At 37.8% G+C, this 24,108-nt stretch overlaps 1 protein-coding gene across 1 annotated transcript; it reads left to right on the forward strand.

Moving 5' to 3' along the window:
* Window positions 1-18,022: 18,022 nt before the first annotated feature.
* LOC133774492 (ubiquitin-conjugating enzyme E2 variant 2-like) lies at window positions 18,023-18,461 on the forward strand. Its single transcript, XM_062212227.1, has 2 exons — window positions 18,023-18,189; window positions 18,314-18,461. The coding sequence occupies exons 1-2, from the start codon at window positions 18,023-18,025 to the stop codon at window positions 18,459-18,461; spliced, it is 315 nt and encodes a 104-aa protein (XP_062068211.1).
* Window positions 18,462-24,108: the final 5,647 nt, after the last annotated feature.

The following is a 24,108-nucleotide window of genomic DNA, read 5'->3' on the forward strand; positions in this document are numbered from 1 at the left end:
ATGGTAAGCAATAATGGGATTTCAGATTGCTCTCAAGTAATACATGAACTAAATAAGACATGACATTGCACTTTAAGTATTAACAAATACATCAGTGCCGAACGGATTTAATATTTCTAAATATTTATATGTAGATTAGGATTGTAACTGTCAGAGGTTTTTCCCACCAGTAAGAGCTGCCTTGGTATTACTTTTCCATTAGCTAATTTGTAGAAGGAAAATAAGAAGAGTATGACTTTGATAAGATTGAGAATTAAATAAAAAAGTTGGCTGAGAGCCTGTCATAAATGCCCAGGTTTATACAGCATGTTATATGGAACCAGAGACACGCACATTCACACATATTAGTTGTAATGTTAAGAAAATGGACTGTCCAAGATAATCAGAGTTTACCTTAGATTTAAATAGTTGTTGGCAGCCGAAAATCAATGTGCACTATTAATAGCCATGAGGATTTACATGCAAATGTGAAACAAAAATATCTATTTGTATCAGATTATCTAGTTTGTCCCTTATATATTTTCTAGAAATATTAGTTATAATATATAATATTACACATTATTATATGAAGAGAATTTGCTGGATCTAAAGTACATGTTTTATTTATAATCAAGGTTAACCAATAATTAGTGACTGTATACAAATGTAATAAAGTCTGAAATAAAATTTTTATTATTTAAATTAAAAATATAACATGATTCGAAGTTTTGAAAATCATATATATAGTGGCTGGCACTGTGGTATAGTGAATAAAGCTGCCCCCTACAATGCCAGCATGCCATATGGGTGCCAGTTGGAATCCTGGCTGCTCCACTTCGAATCCAGCCACTTGCAAATGTGCCTGAAAAAGTAGCAGAGGATAGCCCATGTTCTTGGGCCTCTGCACCCACATGGGAGACCCGGAAGAAGCTTCTGGCTCATGACTTCAGACCGGCCCAATCATAGCCATTGTAGCCATTTGGAGAGTAAACTATCAGATGGAAGATACCTCTCTCTCTGCCTTTCCCTCTCACTCTCTGTAACTCTGTCTTTCAAATAAAATAAACAAGCATTTAAATAAAAAGGAAAGTCATACAAATCATGGTGTATATATAAAACACATATATATTCTTATATTTATATAAACAAATATACACACACAGATATGTACACACGTATATGCAAAATTGACATTGACATTGCTATTTCAACTGAAGGACTGCTTATTTACACAAATGATACCTTTCTATAAAGCAACACCATTTGACTTATGTGAAAAAAGACCCATATGATCAGCAGTAACTTGAAAGCAGAAATAAAAAATTAGAATACTAAAAAAATGAGAAAAAACATATACGACTACTTTGGCATTTTTAAAAGCATCCCCAGCACTACTAATTTACAAATGTGACATTTGTTATAGGTGATTTACACAAATGTATTTAATATCCAATGGATTAGTCAAGGGATAAATTGTAATACTTCAATTTGATTTATTGGATTTAGGAAAATTAATATGAAAATTGGCTTCCAATGATGCTGAAATGAGAGGCTTATAAAAGATTGAATATTTCTGTATTCCTTACGTATTAATTTAGTGATGCATCTTGATTATATGATGTAATAGGAAGAACTGTTACCATTGGGTCAACTAATATTGGAATCTAATCCATGGATATTAACTTTCTGCCACATCATTCATTTGAGTACTCTTTTGCTTTCCAAACTTCTGCTATCTTGTACAGCTTTCAAGACAAGCAGAGTGAACAGACACTAACCACTACAGTTCCCAGTGAAACCATAGAAAGACCTACATGACAGTATGGGTCATTAGTAGAAGAAAAAATGTGTGTTGCCAAAATATTGTCTTCCATTCAGAGTTTCATGAAAAATGAAACATTTATTCATATACTCATCAAATATATAAATTTGTTCCTTTAAATTTTCCTTACAGATGACTCACTACCTATATCCTGATTTAAAGCTTGTGGTACTATATTTGGAGGTTCAAGCAAACATCCTTATTCTGTTTTAACAAGGTAGTATTTGTTTACTAAAGTGATTAGGCTTTGTTGTTGTTTTGGTTTATTCTAACATTATGCTTAAGGAATGTGGAATTATCTATTTATCTATCATCTATCTATCCATCATCTGTAGATTATTGTGTCCTTCTAAAATTCACAATGTTCAATTCCTTGTCCTTACAGTGATGCTATCTGAAGTTGGGACATCACAAAAATAGAGCCCAGAGAGTGGGGTTAGTATTGTTCTAAGAAGAGAGACAAGAGGAGTGACCTTTCTCTGTCCTCCTTGTGAAGACCTAGCAAGTAGGAGTAAAAGTAGGAGGAGAAATGTCAGCATGAACCAAATCAAACAGCACTTTGATTTTGGACTTCCCAGAATTGAGAACTATGAGAAACCCATTTCTACCATGTGAGCTACTCAGTCTATGATGTTATACTGCCATAGTCTAAACTGCCTAGGATATATGTGAGGGTACTTCAACCAGCTGGTGGAAAAATATGACAAGATAATGCATATTTTACATGAACTACTTGAAGCTACATATGTGAAATGCTTTGGTAAGCCTGTAAGACTTTTTATAAAGTTTTGATGTGAAGAGAATTTTATAGGAAACAAATTAATTATAAGAATTAAGAAAGCATAATTGTTGAATATTCCAGTAAATTACTAACACTAGGAATGTTAACCAAAATGTCATATTAAATTATGATGGGATGTTTATATATTTAGTGACAAGAAGTTGAGACATTCATTGTTGCATAGTCACTGTATAATAGGAAGTGAGGTTTCTACAGTTAAGTGGTGGTAGGACAAGGAGAATAGAGGATATCTGGAAAAATATCTGGGGTGCTGATAGAAAAGTTATAAGGAAAAGAATGGAATCACTGTGAGGCTGTGCAGAGATTAAGTTAAATTTGTGTTTTTGTGATTGATCTCTCCTGTTTTTCATCCACTCTTTACATTTACTTTATATTCCTAACTAATACTCCATTAATCTCTGCTTTTATTTGAATCTGTGCCTCATCTTTTTTGCATAGTCTCTAAAGCAACAATCCCCATGGTCACATACTCAGCATCCCCTCTGTTTAGCCCCCTCTACATCCATGGCAATTCTGAAATTCAGCCTGTCCCATCGCATGAAGAATCAATAGAAAAAAGCAGTTGTTGCTTTCTATAGCAGATTTATGAGGATCAACAGAAATGAAACGAACAAGTAATCTTTTCATAGACTATATAAAACTTATAGTGGTGAATTTTAATTATCAGTGCCGTTTTAAAGACAAAAATAGTGAATTAAAAGAAATGAATAAGCATTTTTATTTTGCTTATTACATTTAAGTAAAATGGATAAAATAAAATATATTTCACTACTCGGTTAATATATAATAAGAAAAATCATGGTAACATGATTCATTTATACTAGTGTGTTCTGTTTCTTAAAGTTAATGTATTATTGCTACAATTACTAATCAGATATTTTGTGTTGTTTTTCCCAATGGAATACCATTTGTTCCATCAACCAACATATTTAGCTTTTATTATATAAATAAATTAGCTGTCACTTTATACTATTTTATGAAAACATAAATTTAAATGCAGATAACTTCCCCCATATAAAGTTATGTGCTTTTCATTTTTCAAGAACACATTATTCTCTGATAGATCCTATTTCAAAGCATTGCTTTCTATTTATTAGTGATAAAATATGTTTTCAGATATCTTTGATCAAATAGTCCACTAACATCTTTATCAATATCATTATGATTGTGATACTTTAAAAAAATTTGCACTTGGATCTGGCATTATGGCACAGGAGTTAAGCCAGTACAGCACTTGCAATGCTAGCTTCTCATTTGGAGTGCTGGTTTGAGCCCCGATTCCTGCTGATGCACCTGGAAAGGCCCAGAAGTCGGCCCAAGTATTTGGACCCCCCCGACACCCATGTGGGAGACCAGGATGGAGATCCTGGCTCCTGTTTCGGTGAGGCCCCAGACCTGGCTGTTGTGGCCATTTGGTGAGTGAACGAACCAGCAGTTAGAATCTCTCTCTCTCTCTCTCTCTCTCTCTCTCTCTCTCTCTCCCCACAATACATTCTCTCCCTCTATTTTGTAGCTGTTGTACCTTCTAAATAAATGAATCTTAAAATAAATATTCTTTTTTTCTTGATTTTTTTCTGTTTTGTTTAGAATCTGTTGTTCTCTTTGTCCACAGTAGACTCTCTCTGTATTATTGCTTTTGTTAAATGTCTGGTATTCCTGCTGTCCAGTCATGGGCACAAATTAAATGCTAAGATGACAAGTCAAAGAAACTCAAATTGATTTTTATTTCTGTTCTGTTGTTCTCTGCTTCAGAGCACAGATGCGTCCCCAGAATGCATGTGTGATTTTTGTTTAGATGTGGGGTTTGAAACCCCATCTGTTCATCAGCAATCTCCCTTTTTCAGATCAAAATGTGTTCCAAAAATACCATTAAGGCTGGTGTCGCAGCTCACTTGGCTAATCCTCCACCTGCAGCGCTGGCACCCCGGGTTCTAGTCCCGGCTGGGGCACTGGTTCTGTCCTGGTTGCTCCTCTTCCAGTCCAGCTCTCTGCTGTGGTCCAGGAAGGCAGTGGAGGATGGCCCAAGTGCTTGGGCCCTGCATCTGCATGGGAGACCAGGAGGAACCACCTGGCTCCTGGCTTCGGATCTGTGCAGCTCTGGCTGCGGCGGCCATTTGGGGGGTGAACCAATGGAAAAGGAAGACCTTTCTCTCTGTCTCTCTCTCTCACTGTCCACTCTGCCTGTCAAAAAAAAAAAAAAAAATCAGAGCATTTAAATTAGTTTGAAAGATGAACAGTAAATACAGTCTTACAGAGAAATGTTTTTAAAAGTCTTCAAATATATTTATAATTTAACACATCTTAGATCAAGGTGTTTGGTGAATATCTGATTTTATTGTTAAACTGAGCCCTGACATGATTCATTTATTTAGATATCCTTTGTCAAGTCATTTGGATTACATAGTTAAAACAGTTTGTATTGGTCGGTGCCGCAGCTCACTAGGCTAATTCTCTGACTGCAGCAACAACGGCACCCCAGGTTCTAATCCAGTTGCTCCTCTTGCAGTCCAGCTCTCTGCTGTGGCCCGGGAAGGCAGTGGAGAATGGCCCAAGTGCTTGGGCCCTGCGCCTGCGTGGGAGACCAGGAGGAAGCACCTGGCTCCTGGCTTCGGATCCGCACAGCAGTCGTTTGGGGGGTAAACCAATGGAAGGAAGACCTTTCTCTCTGTCTCTCTCTCTCTCACTGTCTAACTGCCTGTCATAAAAAATAAAAAATAAAAATAAATAAAACAGTTTGTATTAGCAGGAAGCATTTCTTCTGACCTGCTCTCTACTCAAAGCAGGTGCTTTCCTTGTCTTTTTGCTTCTCTAGTGGGGGAATTCTTCCAGCAACTGGTGAGGTGGTAATGTGCATCACTTTCATCAATACTAGCTTTAACTCAAGGAATGTTGCTCTTAAAATAACAGTGAACATAAACCATCTGCATTTAAGCACTTGACATTTTGGTAAAATACAACAGCTATTCTAAAAACTTCAACTGTTTGACTCGAATTCATTTGATTTTTTTTTCTTTTTTTCTATTTTTATGGGGCAACGTTTCAAAAAAAAAAGCACAGTTACTGTTTAATGAAAACAGCAGGCAATGCATTGCACAAACAGAGAACTGCTCTCCTATTCCCATTTGAGAGACCTGAATTTTAAAAACTCAATTCCTCCTTGGAAATCATCCTGCTTTTTATTCAAATTGCAAACATTCAGGTTACCAACTGTTTGAGGAATTGAAAGAGATTTTCAATTTGAAATTGACATAAGAATCCTTTTTGTTTCAACTGGGAAGAGATATTCAGCTTGTTTTTTATGAATTGTATATAAAATGCAATAGCTTTCTAAATAAGACAGAATTAATTTCACAATTGAACTCCTTCCTCTCTTACTTCCTTTTTTTCTTTTTTTCACAACCTCCTTCCTTGGCTTTCTCTCTTTGCCTTTACTCTCTCACTTGCTTTCATGTCCAACAACATTCAGTCATTTCATTGATATATAAATAGTTGATTCTATCTCTTACTCTCTATGGCCATTTATTGCATTTTTGCATTGTATTCAGCCCGATTTAATTTACTGTAGCGAACACCCCCAAAGTCCTGCTACTCATCACACTTATATTCAAGATAAAAAAAATGTATATTGGAATTTATTTGACACACAGAGAGGAAGGAGGGATCCATGAGCACACAAACACATGATATTAAGTGTAATTCTCATCTCTATGGTTCCCTGGAGGCTCAGTTTAATCCTAGATCTTAAGCTTGTTATAAAACAGGGGGTGGGGTGGAGCTTGTTATAAAACAGGGGGTAGGGCAGAGCTTGTTATAAAACAGGGGGTGGGGGGGCGGAGCCAAGATGGCGGATAGTGAGGACGTGCGCCTTAGCTTGGGAAAATAAAATTTCATAAAAGTGGAATTACTGTAGCCTCAGGAAAAGACTCAAGAAAAAAACTGCAGAGGAAACGCTTCCGGATCTAGTGGATGTGAAACAGAGGACTTACAGGGAGCCCACTGCGTGGAAAACCAACCGACAGGAGCCGAGCGGCGGGAGACAAGCCAGAGCCACAGAATCTTGCCAGCACAGGAACCAGAGGAGGGTAAGACAAAGATCTCAGAAACCCAAGACATTGGGGAGGGGGGGGAACAGAGGCCTCTCCCTTCACTCACCAAGCAAAACAAAGAGCACCGCGATTTTACATATGTAAAGCGCAGCCAAACTCAGTAACTTTAGCGAAACTTGAGAACACATTGAGGACTGCATAAACTCTTTGTGTGGTCCCAGGGGTAGATCAAACAAATACTCACAGAGGCCAGATTTCAACTATCCTCAACTCCACTCCCAACTGACTTAAAAAAAAAAAAGAGAGAGAGAGAGAGAGAGCGAGCCAGCAAGGAGCAAGTGAGTGAGCAATCTGGGAGAGTCACTCTTTACACAGCCTTAAACCTGAAAAATCAAGCATAGCTCTCTGGCCACACCCATCACAGCCCCTAAGGATCCAACAAAGCAGACAGCTCACTTAGAGGCATAGTATAACGAGAAAAAAAACACCACAGCAAAACAAAAAAAACACCATAAATTATCTCCAACATGCCAAACAACAAACATAGAAGCCGAGGTAACAAGAGCAAGGAAGACACTATGACGCCCCCAAGTGAACAAGACACACCAATGCAAGATTATGAAGATGAAGAGATAGAGGAAATGCAAGAAGCAGATCTCAAAAAAATGATAAGAACATTAAGAAGTTCTCAAAAACAAATTCTTGAACTACAGAAATCCTTAATGGACAAGATAGAAAATCTCTCTCGTGAAAATGAAATATTAAGGAGGAATCAAAATGAAATGAAACAACTGATAGAACAGGAAACTGAGATAGTGACCAAAAACCACAATGAAATGAAGAACTCAATAGATCAAATGACAAACACATTAGAGAGCCTTAAAAACAGAATGGGTGAAGCAGAAGAGAGAATATCGGAATTAGAAGACAGAGAACAGGAAAGGAAACAGTCAAATCAAAGAAAAGAAGAAGAAATCAGAAACCTAAAAAATACTGTCAGGAATCTACAGGATACTATTAAAAAACCCAACATTCGGGTTCTAGGAGTTCCTGAAGGCATGGAAAGGGAGAAAGGATTAGAAGGCCTTTTTAGTGAGATACTAGCAGAAAATTTCCCAGGTTTGGAGAAGGACAGAGACATCCTAGTACAGGAAGCTTATAGAACCCCTAATAAACATGATCAAAAGAGATCCTCACCACGACATGTCGTAATCAAACTCACCACAGTGAAACAGAAAGAAAAGATCCTAAAATGTGCAAGAGAGAAACGCCAGATTACTCTCAGAGGATCTCCAATTAGACTTACAGCTGACTTCTCATCAGAAATCCTACAAGCCAGGAGAGAATGGCGAGATATAGCCCAGGTACTAAGAGAGAAAAACTGCCAGCCCAGAATATTATATCCTGCAAAGTTCTCATTTGTGAATGAAGGTGAAATAAAGACCTTTCACAGCAAACAGAAATTGAAAGAATTTGTCGCCACTCATCCAGCCCTGCAAAAGATGCTTAAAGATGTCTTACATACAGAAACACAGAAACACGGTAACCAATATGAAAGAAGGTAAAGGAAGGAAACCTCACAGCAAAAGACCACAAGAATCTCAAACCAGATATTAGAAAATATCTTTGGCAAATGGCAGGGCAAAGTTACTCCTTCACAATAGTCACATTGAATGTTAATGGCTTGAACTGTCCAGTTAAAAGACACCGATTGGCTGATTGGGTTAAGGAACAAAACCCATCTTTTTGCTGCTTACAAGAAACTCATCTTTCCAACAATGATCCATACAGACTGAAAGTGAAAGGCTGGAAAAAGATATACCATGCCAACAGAAATGAAAAAAGAGCAGGCGTAGCCATCTTAATATCGGACAACATAAACTTTACCACAAAAACTGTCAGGAGAGACAAAGAGGGGCACTATTTAATGATTAAGGGATCCATTCAACAGGAAGATATAACAATTATCAATGTATATGCACCTAATCACAGGGCACCACCTTATTTAAAAGACTTGTTAAGGGACTAAAAGGGAGACTTAGACCCCAATACAATAGTACTGGGGGACTTCAATACTCCACTCTCAGAGATAGACAGATCAACAGGACAGAAGATCAACAAGGAGACAGCAGATTTAAATGACACTATAGCCCAAATGGATCTAACAGATATCTACAGAACATTTCATCCTACATCTAAGGACTTTACATTCTTCTCAGCAGTACATGGAACCTTCTCTAGGATTGACCACATACTAGGCCATAAAGCAAGTCTCAGCAAATTCAAAAGAATTAGAATCATACCATGCAGCTTCTCAGACCACAAAGGAATGAAATTGGAAATTAGCAACTCGGGAATCCCCAGAGCATGTGCAAACACATGGAGATTGAACAACATGCTCCTGAATGAACAATGGGTCATAGAAGAAATTAAAAGAGAAATCAAAAATTTTCTGGAAGTAAATGAGGATAACAGCACAACGTACCAAAACCTATGGGATACAACAAAAGCAGTGTTAAGAGGAAAATTTATATCAATAGGTGCCTACATCAAGAAATTGGAGAGGCACCAAATAGATGAGCTTTCAAGTCATCTCAAGGATCTAGAAAATCTGCAGCAAACCAAACCCAAACCCAGTAGAAGAAGGGAAATAATTAAAATCAAAGAAGAAATCAACAGGATTGAATCCAAAAAAACATTCCAAAAAATCAGCCAAACGAGGAGCTGGTTTTTTGAAAAAATAAACAAAATTGACACCCCATTGGCCCAACTCACTAAAAAAAGAAGAGAAAAGACCCAAATCAATAGGATCAGAGATGAAAAAGGAAGCATAACAACAGACACCACAGAAATAAAAAGAATCATCAGAAATTACTACAAGGACTTGTATGCCAGCAAACAGGGAAATCTATCAGAAATGGACAGATTCTTGGACACATACAACCTACCTAAATTGAGCCAGGAAGACATAGAAAACCTAAACAGACACATAACTGACACAGAAATTGAAACAGTAATAAAGGCCCTCCCAACAAAGAAAAGCCCAGGACCAGATGGATTCACTGCTGAGTTCTACCAGACATTTAGAGAAGAACTAACTCCAATTCTTCTCAAACTATTCAGAACAATCGAAAAAGAGGGAATCCTCCCAAATTCTTTCTATGAAGCCAGCATCACCTTAATTCCTAAGCCGGAAAAAGATGCAGCATTGAAAGAGAATTACAGACCAATATCCCTGATGAACATAGATGCAAAAATACTCAATAAAATTCTGGCCAATAGAATGCAACAACACATCAGAAAGATCATCCACCCAGACCAAGTGGGATTTATCCCTGATATGCAAGGATGGTTCAACGTCCGCAAAACAATCAACGTAATACACTACATTAACAGACTGCAGAAGAAAAACCATATGATTCTCTCAATAGACGCAGAGAAAGCATTTGATAAAATGCAACACCCTTTCATGATGAAAACTCTAAGCAAACTGGGTATGGAAGGAACATTCCTCAATACAATCAAAGCAATATATGAAAAACCCACGGCCAACATCCTATTGAATGGGGAAAAGTTGGAAGCATTTCCACTGAGATCTGGTACCAGACAGGGATGCCCACTCTCACCACTGCTCTTCAATATAGTTCTGGAAGTTCTAGACGGAGCTATTAGGCAAGAAAAAGAAATTAAAGGGATACAAATCGGGAAGGAAGAACTCAAACTATCCCTCTTTGCAGATGATATGATTCTTTATTTAGGGGACCCAAAGAACTCTACTAAGAGACTACTGGAACTCATCGAAGAGTTTGGCAAAGTAGCAGGATATAAAATCAATCCACAAAAATCAACAGCCTTTGTATACACAGGCAATGCCACGGCTGAGGAAGAACTTCTAAGATCAATCCCATTCACAATAGCTACAAAAACAATCAAATACCACGGAATAAACTTAACCAAGGACGTTAAAGATCTCTACGATGAAAGCTACAAAACCTTAAAGAAAGAAATAGAAGAGGATACCAAAAAATGGAGAAATCTTCCATGCTCATGGATTGGAAGAATCAATATCATCAAAATGTCTATTCTCCCAAAAGCAATTTATACATTCAATGCAATACCAATCAAGATACTGAAGACATTCTTCTCAGATCTGGAAAAAATAATGCTGAAATTCATATGGAGACACAGAAGACCTCGAATAGCCAAAGCAATCTTGTATAACAAAAACAAAGCCGGAGGCATCACAATACCAGATTTTAGGGCATACTACAGGGCAGTTGTTATCAAAACAGCATGGTACTGGTAAAGAAACAGATGGATAGACCAATGGAACAGAATAGAAACACCAGAAATCAATCCAAACATCTACAGCCAACTTATATTTGATCAAAGATTCAAAACTAATCCCTGGAATAAGGACAGCCTATTCAATAAATGGTGCTGGGAAAATTGGATTTCCATGTGCAGAAGCTTGAAGCAAGACCCATACCTTTCACCTTACACAAAAATTCACTCAACGTGGATTAAAGACTTAAATCTATGACCCAAAACCATCAAATTATTAGAGAGCATTGGAGAAACCCTGCAAGATATAGGTACAGGCAAAGACTTCTTGGAAAAGACCCCAGGAGCACAGGCAGTCAAAACCAAAATTAACATTTGGGATTGCATCAAATTGAGAAGTTTCTGTACTTCAAAAGAAACAGTCAGGAAAGTGAAGAGGCAACCGACAGAATGGGAAAAAATATTTGCAAACTATACTACAGATAAAGGGTTGATAACCAGAATCTACAACGAAATCAAGAAAATCCACAACAACAGAATAAACAACCCACTGAAGAGATGGGCCAAGGAACTCAATAGACATTTTTCAAAAGAGGAAATCCAAATGGCCAACAGACACATGAAAAAATGTTCAAGATCACTAGCAATCAGGGAAATGCAAATCAAAACCACAGTGAGGTTTCACCTCACCCCTGTGAGAATGGCTCACATCCAGAAATCTACCAACAATAGATGCTGGAGAGGATGTGGGGAAAAAGGAACACTAACCCACTGTTGGTGGGAATGCAAACTGGTTAAGCCACTGTGGAAGTCAGTCTGGAGATTCCTCAGAAACCTGAACATAACCCTACCATACAACCCAGCCATCCCACTCCTTGGAATTTACCCAAAGGAAATTAATTTGGCTAATAAAAAAGCCATCTGCACATTAATGTTTATTGCAGCTCAATTCACAATAGCTAAGACCTGGAACCAACCCAAATGCCCATCAACAGTAGACTGGATAAAGAAATTATGGAACATGTACTCCATAGAATACTATACAGCAGTAAGGAACAATGAAACCCAGTCATTTGCAACAAGATGGAAGGATCTGGAAAGCATCATGCTGAGTGAATTAAGCCAGTCCCAAAGAGACAAATATCATTTGTTTTCCCTGATCGGCGACAACTGAACACCAAAGGGGAAACCTGTTGAAGTGAAATGGACACTACAAGAAACAATGACCTGATCAGCTTTTGTCCTGACTCTAGATGTACAATGTAATACTTTATCCTTTTTAGTATTTGTTGTTGTTGTTGTTGTTCTAGTACTAGCAGTTGAACTCTGTAATTAACACACAATTATTCTTAGGTGTTTAAATTTTAACTGAAAAGTGATCCCTGTTAAATTTCAGAGTGGAAAAAGAGAGGGAGGAGATGCACAATTTGGGACATGCACAATCAGTTTTGCCCCAAATGATGGAGTTAGAAATGTGCCAGGGGATTCCAATACAATCCCATCAAGGTGGCATGTACCAATGCAATCTCACTAGTCCAAGTGATCAATTTCAGTTCACATTCGATGGCCTGGATAGGTCTAAGAAACAAAGGGATCACACAAACAAGACAAGTGTCTGCTAATACTAACTGATAGAATCAAAAAGGGAGAGAAAGATCCAGCATGGGAAGTGGGATACACAGCAGACTCATAGAATGGCAGATGTCCTAAACAACACTCTGGCCTCAGAATCAGCCCTTAAGGCATTCGGATCTGGCTGAAGAGCCCATGACAGTATTGAAGGCATGGAAAGCCAAGATACCATGGAAAAGAAAAAAAGAAGAAGACCTAAATGAAAGATCTCTGTGAGTGAGATCCCAGTGGAAATAACGGGGCCATCAAGGTAGGAGGTACCTTTTTCCGAAGGGAGGAGAGAACTTCCACTTTGACTATGACCCTTTTGGGATAAGATTGAAGTCGGTGAACTCAAAAGGCTTCCATAGCCCTGGCAACTCATGACTAGAGTCTAGGGAGATTACTGATGCCATGAACAGGAGTGTCAAATTGTTAAGTCAGCAACAGGAGTCACTGTGTACTTACATCCCATGTGGGATCTGTCCTTAATATGTTGTCTAATGTGCAGTGATGCTATAACTAGTACTGAAACAGTATTTTTACACTTTGTGTTTCTGCGTGGGTACAAACTGATGAGATCTTTACTAATTATATACTGAATCGATCTTCTGTATATAAAGAGAATTGGAAATGAAAAAAAAAAAAACCTGGTGTTAAATTGGAAACGGCATAGAAAATTAATTAATTTTAAAAAAATATTATGTAAGATCTCTGCCTTTAATGTGCTGTACACTCTTATTTAATGCTATAACTAGTATTCCAACAGTATTTTTTTTCACTTTGTATTGCTATATGGGGGCAAACTGTTGAAATCGTTACCTAATATATACTAAACTGATCTTTTGTATATAAAGAGAATTGAAAATGAATCATGATGTGATTGGAAGGGGAGAGGGAGCGGGAAAGGGGAGGGTTGTGGGTGGGAGGGAAGTTTTGGGAGGGGGAAGCCATTGTAACCCATGAGCTGTACTTTGGAAATTTATATTCATTAAATAAAAGTTTAATAAAAAAAAAAAACAGGGGATGGGGTGGAGCTTGTTATAAAACGGGGGGGGGCGGAGCTTGTTATAAAACAGGTGCAGTGGTTGGCCTGCAGTGTTGGCCTCCCATGTGGGCACCAGTTTGAGTCCTGGCTGCTCTATTCCAGTCCAGCTCCCTGTTAATGCACCTGAGAAAGCAGTGGAGGGTGGCCCAATTCCTTGAGCCCCTATACCTATGTGGGAGACTCTGAAGAAGCTTCTGGCCCCAGCTTTGGCATGGCACAGCCTGGTAGTTTTAGCCCTTTGAGAAGTAAACCAGTGGATGGAAGATCTCTCTCTCCTTCTCTCCCTCTCTCTCTCTCTCTCCCTCCCTCTCTCTCTTTCTCTCTCTTTGTGTGTTTGTGTCTTTTTCTCTCTCTACGTAACTACCTTTCATATAAATAAATAAAAACCAGCATAATACTGTATAGACTTTTCAGATTAAATCTCCAGTTCTGTATATAGAAACCTCCTGGAAGTTTCATCTTGCCATGCTCCAAAACCTGGCAACCTGGAAGCTGGACTCATAGGAGTTTCCTACTATTTCTTTTCTAGCCATTTGCTGTACACTTGCAACTTGTCATTTCTTTCAACAAACTAAAACCTAACAATGAGGAGTGATCTTTGATGAACATCACTTGAGCTCCTCACTTTTTAGTTACTTTGATATATTGTGAAAACTCAAGCTTTAAACATCCACTGTATAGTGATAGACATGTAGTACCTAAAAAAGAACAGCAATTGACATGTTCAATAAAGTGTAGTCCTTATTCTACCATCAAGTCTTATTCAAGGATGACTTAAATTTTAGCTTCATTTAATGTCTGTTGAACACCTACCAAATATGTTTCATCATGCTACTTTATATATAATAAATTTGACAACTTAATAATCATAACCTAATCATAATCAAAATTATAAGTATTATATTACTATGTAAGATTTGCATTTGAATAAACTAACCTTCTAAGAATAACAAAAAAATTCAAAAATAATAATAAGTCTAAGTATTTAACAGGGAATTAGAAAATAGAATATTTCAGGACAATGGGATGAATTTCTTATTTTTAGTAGAATATGGGGTATTTTCAATACATAAAAGAATAGAGAATATTACTGAAATGACTATCCATATTTGCCAATTCCTAATAATATATTCATGTACCTATATAATCTAAGCCTCTCTTTTGCTGATTTCCATTTCATCTCTAAATATAAATTGAGCAGCTGTCCTCTAAAGTCATGCATTCTTAACACAGAAAAAATTGCTCCAAGGGAGACAAAATCAGTCATTAGGTTACAAATATATTACTATGGCCTGAACTGTAATCCATAAAAAAGATTGCAATGTATTTATTTTTTAATTTTTTTATTTTTTTGCAATATATTTCTGGTATTAAATATCATAAGGAAGAGATTAGAAAATAAATGATCAAAAATTTTTTTTTGGAACTGGGAAAATGAGAAAAGGAAGATGATCAACACTGTCCTAAAATCTTTACATACGTCTGGAAACACACACACACAACACATATATACACACAAGCAAATACACACATACAGTGAAAGACTTACTTCTGAATTTATAAAACTGACATAAAAAACTGCCTTAGAGATACCATATCCACCTCCTTTTCTTTTTTTTAACTTTTATTTAGTAAATATAAATTTCTAAAATACAGTTTATGGATTACAATGGCTTCCCCCCCCCCATAAATTCCCTCCCACCTGCAACCCTCCCATCTCCCGCTCCCTCTCCCATTCCATTCACATCAAGAATCATTTTCAATTCTCTTTATATACAGAAGATCAGATTAGTATATATTAAGTAAAGATTTCATCAGTTTGCACCCACACAGAAACACAGAGTGTAAAATACTGTTTCAGTACTAGTTATAGCATTAATTCACATTGGACAACACATTAAGGACAGATCCCACATGAGACGTAAGTACACAGTGACTCCTGTTGTTGACTTAACAATTTGACACTCTTGTTTATGGCATCAGTAATCTCCCTAGACTCTAGTCATGAGTTGCCAGGGCTATGGAAGCCTTTTGAGTTCACCGACTTCAATCTTATCCCAAAAGGGTCATAGTCAAAGTGGAAGTTCTCTCCTCCCTTCAGAGAAAGGTACCTCCTACCTTGATGGCCCCGTTATTTCCACTGGGATCTCACTCACAGAGATCTTTCATTTAGGTCTTTTTTTTTTTTCTTTCTTTCTTTTCCATGGTATCTTGGCTGTCCATGCCTAAAATACTGTCATGGGCTCTTCAGCCAGATCCGAATGCCTTAAGGGCTGATTCTGAGGCCAGAGTGCTGTTTAGGACATCTGCCATCCTATGAGTCTGCTGTGTATCCCACTTCTCATGTTGGATCGTTCTCTCCCTTTTTGATTCTATCAGTTAGTATTCACAGACACTAGTCTTGTTTGTGTGATCCCTTTGATTCTTAGACCTATCAGTGTGATCAATTGTGAGCTGAAATTGATCACTTTGACTAGTGAGATGGCATTGGTACATGCCACCTTGATGGGATTGTATTGGAATCCCCTGGCAGATTTCTAACTCCACCATTTGGGGCAAGTCCGATTGAGCATGTCCCAAACTGTACATCTCCTCCCTCTCTTATTCCCACTCTTATATTTAACAGGGATCACTTTTCAGTTGAATTTAAACACCTAAGAATAATTGTGTGTTATCTGAAACCCTTATTTCCTGCATATCTTGCAGACCGACCTACTAGAGGCAAATGCAAACTTTTCCTTGTCAGTGCCAAGGTGTATCTGGGCTAGCTCCTTTGAATTTTCTGAACTTCATTAAATAGAAATATTTTTTACATGAAATGAGACATTGGCTGTTTCTTAACTTTAGTTTCCCAAAGACAATAAAATAAATACAGAAATGAAGAAGGTGTAAATCTTCTTAATTTTCATTATTGGATCATTATTTTTAGTGTTTTATGGTGATCCAGTTTTATTTTACATGACAGTCCTACAAAAATTGATAGATTTTAAAATGTTACCACATTGGTAGAAGTTTGGGAAAATATTTTAGAATGAATCACTATAATTATGTGCAATTCCTACATTTGAGATTACAGAAGAGCTTATACAAAGCAATATGGTTGATAAATTTTCTTCAAATGACTATAGAGTAATTAGGATTATCAAGAAGAAAGAAGAGAAAAAGTATTTATACAAGTAGGAGGACTTGATATCTGCCAAATATGAAGGAAAAGTTCTTGATATATTCCTAGACCTTAATTTAGATTTGTTTGGTCATGAAAGATATATTTTGTTTGGAGTGAGAGTTTATGGTAGTTAACTAAAAACAACACTTCCTTCATGATCAGTTAAGAGAATTGAGATTGTTCTGAGGCTTAGCCTGCTTTACAAATTGAAACGAGAGACTGAGGGGCAGGTGCTGGGTGCTGTTATGGGGGCCAACTGGGAAACACATATCACATATTGTAGCACCTGTGTTCTAGCTGGTGAAGGATCAACTGCTTGAATGTCTGCCGCCGATGTGGGGACCCAGATTGAATTCTGAGCTCCTGGCTATGGCCTGGCTTGGCATCAGTTGTTTGAGTGTCTGGAAAGTGAATAGCAGATAGAAAATCTCTTTTTGTCTCTCTGCCTTTTAAATAAAATTAAAGCTAGAAAGATGCTTCTGTCTATATTATTAACATATGTATTGAGCCTTTTAATGCTGTGTATGTCCAAATTATGTTTTCAGGAAAAAAAAAAATCCATGAATCCAAATAATGTTTGTTCTTGTGTTTTTGAATGCTACCAACATGAAGAACCCTTGCCTTTCAAGATCTTTATTTTTTCCATATATTTAATTTTGCTAGACAGAGGTTTCTATGAAATATTCTATCAAATATCATCTTTATTTTTAGACATAAGGATACAGGAGTCTAATGCATACATCTAATTAATGCAAGATAACTCATCTATTATAACTAATTTACTATATTACATGAGCTTTCTTTCTTTAAGATAGTACTATTGGCACATAGTAAAATTCATATTTTTATATATTCAAAATCTAGTGTATATGTAAAAACATAACTAAATAATGACAAATTATTTTCTGTGATTCCCTAATATGAAATGCTAATGACATAAACTTGAGTGAAAATCCTAATCTCAACATTTCTAAAAGTACACATGCACACAAACACAGACATAGACACACTTGTATGATACAATTCCAGTTATTATAATTAGTGAAAAAAACCTGAGGTCATATATGATTAATTTTCTAGATAATTTATTGTATACTCAGTGAAAACATTTAAAATCATAAGGGACAAATATTAAAAATACTACAGGGCATATTCATTCTTTTAAAAATTCCATGGAATCAATTAAATTATGTTCATAAATAATTACAGCTTCTTTATAGATAACAGCTTTATAAAAATACCCGGTTTTGGGCTGCAGGAGAAGATGGTGGTCTCCACAGGAGTTAAAGTTCCTTGTAATTTTCGCTTGTTGGAAGAACTTGAAGAAGGACAAAAAGGAGTAGGTGATGGTACAGTTAGCTGGGGCCTACAGTTAGCTGAGGAAGATAAGACACTTACGAGGTGGACAGGCATGATTATTGGGCCACCAAGGAAAATTATTAGAACAGAATATATAGCCTGAAAGTAGAATGTGGCCCTAAATGCCCAGAAGCACCTCCATCAGTTAGATTTGTAACAAAATTAATATGAATGAGATAAGTAATTCCAGTGGAATGGTGGATGCACAGAGAATACCAGTATTAGCAAAATGGCAAACTTCATATAGCATTAAAGTTGTACTTCAAGAGCTAAGACATCTAATGGTGTCCAAAGAGACTATGAAGCTTCCACAGCAACCAGAAGGACAAACATACAGCAGTTAGTTTTAAGGGAGCTCAGAGTCGCCTTAAACCTTCTACTCATTTCAATGTCTTGACTAAACATCACAATGCAAAATACCCACACATTCAGTAAAGAATTCCAGTTGGATGGCCAGTGCCTTGGCTCAACAGGCTAATCCGCTGCCTTGCAGCTCCAGCACATCGGGTTCTAGTCCCGGTTGGGGCGCCAGATACTATCCCGGTTGCCCCTCTTCCAGGCCAGCTCTCTGCTATGTCCCGGGAAGGCAGTGGAAGATGGCCCAAGTGCTTGGGCCCTGCACCCGCATGGGAGACCAGGAGAAGCACCTGGCTCCTGGCTTCGGATCAGCGAGATGCACTGGCCGCAGCAGCCATTGGAGGCCTGCCGGCCGCAGTGGCCATTAGAGGGTGAACCAATGGCAAAAAGGAAGACCTTTCTCTCTGTCTCTCTCTCTCCCTCACTATCCACTCTGCCTGTCAAAAAAAAAAAAAAAAAAAAAGAATTCCAGCTGGGATATGTGACCTGGACATTTGTAATATATTTAATGTATGTACACCCATTATATTTTCAGGTAACAGGAGGAAAAATGCAGCACAATTTTTCTTTCTCTTGTTGTGGCACTGTCATTTAAACATAAATCTGGAGTGCTCCAAGTAGGATTCAGGATTACAAGACAAGACGCAAGTGTGGCGAGACATGTGAGATGGCAGTGGAAACGTGTGTTTCTGAAAAGTAAAAATCCCAAGAAGGACAAACAGAATTGGTATGCTTTCTCCATCTTGCTTAGTGAAAGAGCTGCTGTTGAAATTGTTTAAAGTAGCAGGAACAATGAATATTGTCACAACTTGTGTTAAATTTTAAAGCAGTGTGGGTGCTGACTACTAGTAGTATAAAAATATGTTCAGGATTGTTTTGATACCTGTATTTATAGTAAAAAAAATGTTGGGGGGGGATCGATGAATTTCTGTTAAAAGCTGTTCCTGTGTGTTACATGTAACAGACATGGTAAATATTTGTTTACATTCTTTGTTTAGAAAATCATGCATTTAAGTTCAAGTGAAGTCAATAAAAAAAGGAAACAGGTGTATGGAGATGTGATCTTGAGATTAAAGTTAGTCATAAAATGTAAAAAAAAAAAAAAGTAGGAGGTTTCCTCGGAAAAAAAAATACATGTTTTTTATAAAACTGACATTTTAAAGAATGCCTTTGAATGTAGGAAAGCAGATAGTTATAGACATACACACGAAAAGGAAATTATTCACTTTGTTGCTTATATAATTTACATTTGAAATCCTCCTACTCAGATTTTAAGCTGCTAAAACATGGAAAGTTAATTTTATTTAAAAATTAATTTATGGGGCCAGCGTCGTGGCTCACTTGGTTAACCATCTGCCTGTGTCGCCGGCACCCCGGGTTCTAGTCCTAATAGGGGCGCCGGATTCTAGTCCCTGTTGCTCCTCTTCCAGTCCAGCTCTCTGCTGTGGCCAGGGAGTGCAGTGGAGGATGGCCCAAGTGCTTGGGCCCTGCACCCGCATGGGAGACCAGGAGAAGCACCTGGCTCCTGGCTTTGGATCAGTGCAGCGCACTGGCCGTAGCACACCAGCCATAGTGGCCATTTGGCAGGTGAACCAACAGAAAAGGAACACCTTTCTCTCTATCTCTCTCTCTCTCTCTCTCACTGTCTAAATCTGCCTGTAAAAAAAAAAGTTTATTTTAAATTATTATAAAACCACAATGATGCAATGTCAATTCACATAATTTGTGCATGCCAGTGTTTAATAAGAGTTAGCAGTCTAGTGTGAAACTGAAAATTTAAAATAAATCAACCTAGCATATTTGTATGTGTGTATTAAATTTTCTAATTCTGTGTGGCACTCTATAAAATGGCTATTCTTGTTTTTTTTTTTTTATCTGTGATTTTATTTCTCCTTTGATTTCTTTTTTTTTTTTTTTTTTTTTTTTTGACAGGCAGAGTAGATAGTGAGAGAGAGAGAGACAGAGAGAAAGGTCTTCCTTTTTGCCGTTGGTTCACCCTCCAATGGCCGCTGCGGCCAGCGCTTTGTGCTGATCCGAAGCCAGGAGCCAGGTGCTTCTCCTGGTCTCCCATGCGGGTGCAGGGCCCAAGAACTTGGGCCATCCTCCACTGCCTTCCCAGGCCATAGCAGAGAGCTGGCCTGGAAGAGGGGCAACCGGGATAGAATCCGGCGCCCCATCCGGGACTAGAACCTGGTGTGCTGGCGCTGCAAGGCGGAGGATTAGCCTGTTAAGCCACGGCACTGGCCTTGATTTCTTTTTTTTACAATTAGCCATTTCTTCTCCTCTAGAGGTTTCATTGTTAATATTAAAATCCCATACTTATTTTCTAGATCAATTTCTTTCCTTTTAAAAATAAGTATTTCACTTTAGGAAAGACAGACACGTACAGATATTTTCCTTCTACTGATTATTTTCTAATGCCCCTAATAACAAAAGCTGGACCAGGTTGAATCCAGGAGTTCAGAAATCCTTGTGGGTCTTCTAATATAGAAGTGGCAGGGACCCAAATACTTTAGTCATCATCTATTTCATTCCCAGGGAGTTGGATCGCAAGCAGAGCAAAGAATCAAACAAGGAACCCAGATAAGGAATCCAGGCATTCCAAGTGACATCTTTTTTTTTTTTTTTTTTTTTTTTTTTAAGATTTTTTTATTTATTTGAGAGGCAGAGTTACAGACACAGAGGGAGAGAGAGAGAGAAAGGTCCTCCATCCACTGGTCCACTCTCTAAATGCCTGCAGCTATCAGGGCAGGGCAGACATGAAGCCAAGAACCAGGAGCTTCTTCCAGGTCTTTCATGTGGGCACAGGGGCCCAAGCACATGGGCCATCTTCCACTGCCTTCCAAGGACACTAGCAGGGAGCTGGATTAGAACTGGAGATATACCAAATGGCATCTTAATGACTGTGCTAAATGCCTGTCCCTAGATCTCTATGTTTGCAATCATGATTTTTTTTTCTTGTACTTTTGCATTACTGCTTGTCATCATGAAATTTCTGCAACAAAATTTCAGCTTCTCTAATTTCATTTTCAATGGTGTCCATTTTCATTTATTTTTTTTGAAATTATTTTTGTAAATTGTTTTTAACCTGATCTATTATATCCTCACATTATATATATATATATATATATATATATATATATATATATATATATATATTGCCAGGCAGAGTTAGACAGTGAGAGAGAGGGAGACAGAGAGAAAGGTCTCCCTTCCGTTGGTTCACTCCCCAAATGGCTGCTACACCCGCCATGCTGCGGCCGGCGTGCTGCGCCGATCCGAAGCCAGGAGCCAGGTGCTTCCTCCTGGTCTCCCATGCGGGTGCAGGGCCCAAGCACTTGGGCCATCCTCCACTGCCTTCCTGGGCCACAGCAGAGAGCTGGACTGGAAGAGGAGCAACCAGGACAGAACCGGCACCCCAGTTGGGAATAGAACCTGGGGTGCCGGCACCGCAGGCAGAGGATGAGCTAAGTGAGCCAAAGCGCTGGCCTTACATTGTATTTTTATATCTTCCAAAGACACATTTTATTTGATTTCATGACCTAAGAAATGTACTATGGCTTGTGTGTTTCTCCAGAGACTAAGTACTATGGTTATACTTTTTCTAACTAGCATTTATCAAAAAGAATGGATTCCATTAGAAATTATTTCTTGGGGAATATTTATTTGATGAGGGAACATCAAAAAGTTTGTGGAAAATGGAATTAAGAGAGAAATTTATTTGTGTAAAAGTGTTTGAAATCTATGCACTTTTTCCATGATGTTTATGTTCTATTAAACTTTTGAAGATACCTCATAAACATTTAAGAATTCGCAAATTATGCCCCTTATGTGTGACTTTCTTTTTAAAAGTGCTCAGTTAAGGACATTTTTTTTTTTTTTTTTTTTTTGCCACAGTGTCTTGGCTTTCCATGCCTGAAGTACTCTCATGGGCTTTTTAGCCACATCCGAATGGGCCAGCACCTCATATGGGTGCTGGTTCGAGTCCCGGCTGCTCCACTTCCAATCCAGCTCTCTGCTATGGCCTGGGAAAGCAGTAGAAGATGGCCGAGGTCTTTGGGCCCCTGCACTCACATAGGAGACCCAGAAGAAGCTCCTAGCTCCTAGCTTCGGATAGGTTCAGCTCTGGCCTCTCCTTCTACCTTTGTGTAACTCTGACTTTCAAATAATAAATAAATCTTTTTTTTAAAAAGAATGAAATACAAACTGGATTCATGTTATGATTCTCATCTGCATGAATTTCAGACTATAGTCTTAACACTATAATTTTAAATTTTTAATAATATAAAGAGAATAGATTTCATGCATTTCTTTGGTACAAATCTAAGAACATAACCATTTTTGTGATCAATAATTAGCTTAATGGATCTTTTTTTTTTCTTCCTCAGGAAAAGTTACATCTTTACTTGAGACCACAAATTACCTTATCATTATTTAGTGACAGTGCATAATGAAAAGATTATCTGTATAATATCAAGAGATATTTTTATGAACTTTCATCGGGAACCTATCACAATTCATTTGGTGAAACTGACATGTGGTATATTACTGCAATTTCCTTTTTTCATATGAGAATGAATCTTGTTTCCAAAACTTTTTGAGGAAGTGGAAGAAAATTCATAAGAGTTAGGCAAGAGAAATCTTGAGCCAACCTTGAGATGGAGAGAATTATTTGTGAATAACCCAATGAAGGGATTGCAATCAGCCATGCTGTAGCAGCTTTTTCAGCATCTTCTGATTTTCATAATCACGTCGCAGTAACGTAACAAATAGTGTGCTTGGGATTTTTAAAATCCTATTTCTAAATGATTAGACACATTATGGTGTATTTGTAAGAAAATAATTCAATAAAGAGGATGTATTTTATGGAAATAAAATTGCTTTTAAATCCTTTCCACCTTAAATATGTAGTTTCTTATGAAGAACATTCCTCGCATCTGGATAGTGTAACAAACCCTGCTTTAGTTAAGCGTAATTAGAGGAAAAGGCAGAGACATTTGATCAATTTAACAAATATAAGCCAACAATCTCAGCAACTTTAGTCTATCCTGGCACAGCAGGTTAATCAGCCACTTGCTACTATATCATCACATATCTGAGTGCTGGTTCGTCTTGGCTGCTCCACTCCCAATCCAGCTGCCTACTAGATGCCTGGGAAAGCAGTGATGATGACTCAAGTACTTATGCCTCTGCCACTGACCTGGGAGCTACAGATGGCGTCTCATTCTCCTGGTTTCAACATGGCCCCACCACAGTCATCTGGGGAGTGAAACAGCAGATGGAGGATCTCTCTGTCTCTCCCTCTCTCTTTGTAACTCTACCTTTCAAATAAATAAAGTCAATCTTAAAATGTTGTTTATCCCATCTGACATTCATTTATTCAGCTGAAACTGGAAATGTAGTTTCCATGAAAATAATCGGATTATACTTATGAGATACTATTTCCAGGAAATAACCATCAACAAATCTTCTTCCTAACACATCCCACACAAAGAATAGAAAAAGTGTACAGTTAAATATATTTAAGAAAATTATAGAGGCTGGCGCTTCTGCGTAGCAGGTCAAGTCGATGCCTGAAGTGCCGGCATCCCATCTGGGCACTGGTTCAAGTCCCAGCTGCTTCACTTCCAATCC

The sequence above is a fragment of the Lepus europaeus genome, chromosome 15 (genome assembly GCF_033115175.1).
Source record: "Lepus europaeus isolate LE1 chromosome 15, mLepTim1.pri, whole genome shotgun sequence".
Classification (NCBI taxonomy): domain Eukaryota; kingdom Metazoa; phylum Chordata; class Mammalia; order Lagomorpha; family Leporidae; genus Lepus; species Lepus europaeus.

Bases quoted from the DNA above. Each gene is read 5' to 3' on its own strand.
- LOC133774492 (XM_062212227.1), top strand. From the start codon at position 18,023: ATGGTGGTCTCCACAGGAGTTAAAGTTCCTTGTAATTTTCGCTTGTTG. The intron at 18,190-18,313 runs GAAAATTATTAG...TTCCAGTGGAAT, and splicing joins ATGATTATTGGGCCACCAAG to GGTGGATGCACAGAGAATAC.